This window comes from Morone saxatilis, unplaced genomic scaffold (genome assembly GCF_004916995.1).
Source record: "Morone saxatilis isolate NCDOM2014 unplaced genomic scaffold, NCSU_SB_2.0 Contig21, whole genome shotgun sequence".
Lineage (NCBI taxonomy): Eukaryota > Metazoa > Chordata > Actinopteri > Moronidae > Morone > Morone saxatilis.
The window spans coordinates 2076802-2082292 of record NW_023339774.1 but is presented as its reverse complement, the minus strand read 5'-3'; the positions used below and the strand labels follow the sequence as shown (position 1 = coordinate 2082292).

The window sequence follows — 5491 nt, the reverse complement described above, 5'->3', positions numbered from 1 at the left end:
GCTGTCTCACTCAATACTGGACCAATTTTAAAAATTGTTGTCTCCATTATACATAAAAACATAGGGAAAAGGATTCAGGTCGAAACATACCAAAGTGACCCTTATATAACAACATACTGTGGTTTCAGCCAGGAAGACCATCTTAAATTATTTATGCTTTGCCTGTTAGTTATTAATGGATACATAATGAGTGCATGGATAATGGATGAGTGTTGCAGTTATTTTTCTATATTTTTATGTAAAGGGGAGGGTCCAAAGAAAATAACATTGGTGAGGGCCTTTTTTCATTATTTTCATTATTTATTTTTCATTAATTTTCCTTTTGTTATTGAAATATAATTGTAGGCCTCCTCTCCACCCAAATCATTTTCAGACACTCCCTAAGAGTGTTTTATGTTGCTTGTGAGTTTACAAAGCTTTAAAATATCTGGTGATGATGTGAGCAGGAACATGTTTCCACGGCACTGATTTAACATGTCAGAATACAGTGCAGTCCCAGACACGACATACTAAAAAACACAGACTCCTCCTGTTTATTGTAAACATCATGTGATGTTTGCAGGCAGTGCCTGTTGAGAGCAGAGTGTAAACAGAATATGAATGTGATGTGAACACAGAGACAGACTCAGAGGGGACACCGAGACAAAGACATGAAAGGACGGAGAGACGAGCAGAGAGGCCCAGCTGGAAGGAGAATGAAAACACCGGAAGGTTAATTTGCAGATTTTCTCCTGAGAGTCGAACAAACAACAGCTGCTTCTGTTTGATTTCAACTCTCTGTTTGCAGAAAAAATACTGTCTTCTGTTTCATTAAGGGAAAAAAAATCTAATGTAGTTGTTGTCTGATAAGCCCTGCATTCAAAGTCCTATATATCAATTTGGAAGTGACAGCTACGGAACCCGCAGAGCCTCAAAAGATTATGTTTTTTACCTTGTGTGCATAAGGTAATAATGTCATGCCCTTCATATGACTTTACAGTCCTTCCCTTACTGTAGGAATACATTCAATAATGACAGCAGAAGTCAGTTCATCAATGTAAAAGACCCAAACAGATGTTTCCTCAGATCATTTCATTTCTATCAAAAAATCCCTTTCAGTCCATCGTATTTGAGGCAATTTCGCCACAAACAAGATCCTTGATTTAGCAGCTTTTACTTCTAATTTTAAGTGATATTTTACAAGTTTTTTAGGTTTACAGAGACATTCCTGATTAAGTACTTATTACTTGGTATTATTTAACAGCACAAATATAAATGTCAAAATGTAGTCAGTGTTAAAATAACTAAAACTACTTGATAAAGAATGTTTTTAACTTAAAGAATTGATTTAGTATTACTTTAAATTGTTGAAGTAAAACATTTCAATAACTTTTACACAGTATGACACCACCAATACAACCCCCCTTGTGTGGTTTTAATGGGCTGTTTTTGATCTGAACACCCTCTCTGGCTGAGCCGGCTGACCTCTTGTTGACTGCCCACAAACATGAATGGCACAAAAAGAATTTGTTGTTACAGCTCCTCGAGACTTTAGACTAATGTTGGACTGTTTTGTTTTGGCAAATTAATTCATTGTTACTGTCGGTGACAGCTGATGTTTTTTTTTGTACTGACTGGGAAAAAGATTTTTGGGCCAGTAGGCGTAATACGACCAGTTCCATCCCTGCATAAATACAGCTAATGCTTAGGAATTAAAAGGAATATACTATGCAGGAAAAGTGTGTTTTCTATTATGCATTATTAGCGGCGAAAATAACATAATTGTTTTATGGTGAAATATTACAGTATTTTAATGGAAATCAAATAATATTACAGCAAAAATATATTTTGAGTGTTTGCTTCTAACCAAACCAACAATCAGCTGCTGTTCAGAAGTCTGAATACACGAGCAGCTTCAGTGTGAATGCAGCAGCTGAGGAGCAGTCACACAATAAATACAAACATATTTTATTTATGAAAACCTCCTGAAGCAAACAGACGGCTCCGATTTTATATTTCACGGCTGCATTTGATTCTGGATGTGGTGCTCTGTCCCTGAGAGCGTTTCAGCAGACAGCGGAGGAATGGTGGACCATTTTTTATTCTATTTTATTTATTTGTATCGTTTCGGGGATGTCAGGCTGTTAACAGTTTCCAGTCCAGGATTCTTTTTTATTTATTTTTTTATTCCTCCCCTTGAGAGCTTTGAGAAGTGACAATGCTTCATTCTTTCATTTTCCACACAACACTGAGCACCGAAGTGTGTGTTCTTGTACTTCTATGGGAGAATTTTAGAGCTGAAACGATTAGTTGATTAATCAACTAGTAGATTAATTATTAATCAACAGTTACTTTGAAAATCAATTATTGGTCATTTAAAAAAAAAAAAACTTTAGTCCTCTATGGCAGTAAACTGAATATCTTTGGGTTGAGGACAAAACAAGACATTTGAGGACATCAGTTTGGGCTCTGAGCATCACTTTTCATTATGTTCTGACATTTTATGGACCAGATTAATCGATAATGAAAATCATCATTTGTTGCAGCCGTAGGGGATTAATGTAAGTGTAGAGAGACATTTAGTCGAGTCTGTTTATGGTATAAGAGTGTTTCAGGGTTGATGCTAGAATCAGGTTTAGGTGGGGGAGTCCCTTTTGCCTAGTGTTTTAAGACATCAAGCATGTAATCGCAACAGCCAGGGACCTTTGTTGCACGTCTTCCCTTCTCTTTTCTCTGTCCCCTTGTTTCCTGTCACCTCTCTACTGTTTGCTATCAAAATAAAGACAATAAATGCCCCGAAACACTCACCCAGTACACTCAGCTCTGCGTGTGCAGTGATGTTGTGGTTCTTGTTTGTAGCTGTGCAGCTGTAGCCGCCCGAGTCATCGTCAGTGACGCTCCGGATGATCAGGTTACTGCCCGCCAGAAGAGAGTACTTCTTATTCCTACAGAGGGAGGAAGAGGGAGTTTTTATTTTTTTGCATGTTTGCTTTATCAGTTGATAACTTACTTCCTAAAGTAAGATGGATGGATATAAATCTTTTTTTTTCTCAATAAATGCTGTCAAAAGACCTGAACCAATGATGTGTCCCTCAGGTTCCCCATTGATACTGAGAGTGTAAATATTAGTAGATATATCAGCATCATTTAGCTTTGAAAACGTTTCTAATTTCCTAAAACAGCTGGCCAAAAGTTACCCAAACAGGAGGAAATAGTTTGTTGGGACTATTTTCAGCGGCAGATTAATCCACATTTGGTGCTTTAGTGAGTATTTACTGAGTAGCTGGACAGTGTGTGTAGGATTAAAATAAACTACAGCGTGTGTTAATGAAGGAACATCAGTCAGTGCAACAGTAAAGCTAATAATACACACAAGGGCACACAATAGCTGTTAGTATTGTTGCTTTTTGGGGGGATTTGTTGACAATAAGAAAAATACAATATATAATCACTAGACTTACACTAATGACTTGGCCATGTGGGGCTGTAATGTGCAAAGCAATACCCTGAGAATGGATTATTATGGGATAGTGTGTAATATAAACACATTTAAGCAGACAGTCAAACAGACAGACCAGCTCTGGATCAGTTCCTCTCCTCTTCTCCACTGGATGGTCGGAGTCGGGTATCCGGAGGCGGAGCATTCCAGCACGGCGTCGGCTCCCAGCAGAGCCGTTACTCTGGATGGACGCTGGAGGAACTGGAGGTTCCTGCTCACCCCGGGCTCTGAAAGACAAGAGGCAGAAAGAGAGCAGGGAGTGAAGAGCTGAGATGAGGTAAATATTAAGAGAAACTCATTAACGTGTCATTATAAGACAATGGTTGGTGATTCATCTGCTGCTGTAACAGCCTCCACTCCTCCGGCTTCCCAGCCAATGTTGGAACCTGGCTGCAGGGATTTGCTCCCATTCAGACACAGGAACGCTAGTGAGGTCCAGCTCTGATGTTGAGTGAGCAGGTCTGGCTCACAGCCAGGGTTCCAGTTCATCACAGAGGTGTTATATGGGTTAAGGTCAGGGCTCTGTGCAGGTCAAACTATTTAAAACTTTTTTTTATTTTTTAATTCACAACAACATAATTAAAAGACAAACACACATACAAAAAGACAACAAAAACAAGCAGACCAATCCAAAATACAAAATACAACCTATACAACCAGAACATATCATCAGGTCCAACAACCTAAATAATCAACTCAAAACATCAAGAATATAAAAATACAAAATAAGCAGATCTTATTCCAAAAATATGCATGGAAAAAACATTTACAGGTGCTTTTATTCTATTACACTGTAAAACCCGACAACACATCTTAATAAAAGAAGAGACATCAATTATTCCTCCAAAATAACTAATTTACATGCACTAACCCTAACTCCAAAATGAATTGCTGAAATAATAACTCAGTTGTTTCAAGTGTACTTAAAAGTGTGCACTATTTTAAGTATTCGAGATTCCAGTTTGTTCCACTGACTCATTTGTTCCTTATTGTCATGGTAACAAGAACATACAATTGTTTATGGTTAGGGGATGTGGTTAAAAGAAACTAATGTTGCCTTTTGTTACGAAACCCTGTGCAAAAATCCAACGATCAATCCAGCACAACCTCCTTCAGGGTTCCCCATTCTTTTTAATAAATCATTTTCCAGGACATTTCCAGGACATTTCCGAGTTTCAAACAAAATGCTTAAGCGTAGATCTGAATGAAGGGCTAAAATGCAATTAAAAACTTCCAGGAGAAAATAGATTATTTCCAGGATATTTGTTCAGATGTTTCCATGACTGGATCACTAGTCTCTAAATTTTCAGGTTTTCCATGTTTTCCAGGACATGTGGAAACCCTGCTCCTTTACTCCACACTGACAGCAGCCTTAATTACTCTGGCCGTTAGAAGGCTTTGTCACTTGAACGTAAGCATATGTTGTTTTGGGGCATGTGCTAAAATGACACCGCTAACAAAGACTTCCAGGCCCTCATTAGGATTTGAGAAGAGGAAGCCGTTCAGAGGGAGCTGGAGTCAGCAGTTAGAAACCAAAGGATAGACCAGAGGATTTCTCAGTGTGTTCCAGAAATGAGGATACAAGACACTGCCTAACAGTGTTTTAAAAGATCAAGGAGCACAGTGGAGTATACAGCTACGACATGAATAACACACTGCAAAAAGTCCCAGTTTTTGAAATACAGTGAAAGACAAGGAGGAACCTGGTACCAAAGCCTCACAAGGTTCAGTGCATGAATACATATCAAGAAATCATCTGGATCTGAATTTCAAGCCAGATGTGGAAACAGTCGTCGGATGATGTCACTCAGACAGATGATTGGCTGAATCCTGAAAATATCTCAGTACTAACTTTTTGAAAAGTTGACATCGGTCAAAGCTTTTTATGTTTTCACACTCAGATTTTCTATCAGATCTCGACACACACTCACACACACGCACATATACACACACTCACACTCACACACACTCACACGCACACACACACACACACTCACACACTGTATTGTAGTG

The 5491-nt window shown here is 38.5% G+C and overlaps 1 protein-coding gene across 1 annotated transcript in view; it reads right to left on the bottom strand.

Annotated features, from left to right (window-relative positions):
• LOC118332819 (netrin receptor DCC-like) overlaps positions 1-5491 on the bottom strand; it is a 210084-nt gene that overhangs the window by 134410 nt on the left and 70183 nt on the right. The window contains exons 4-5 of the mRNA XM_035668249.1: positions 3555-3705; positions 2788-2924 (exon numbers count right to left, since the gene is read on the bottom strand). Coding sequence (XP_035524142.1) covers positions 2788-2924; positions 3555-3705 — 288 coding nt within the window. The remainder of the gene's footprint in view (positions 1-2787; positions 2925-3554; positions 3706-5491) is intronic.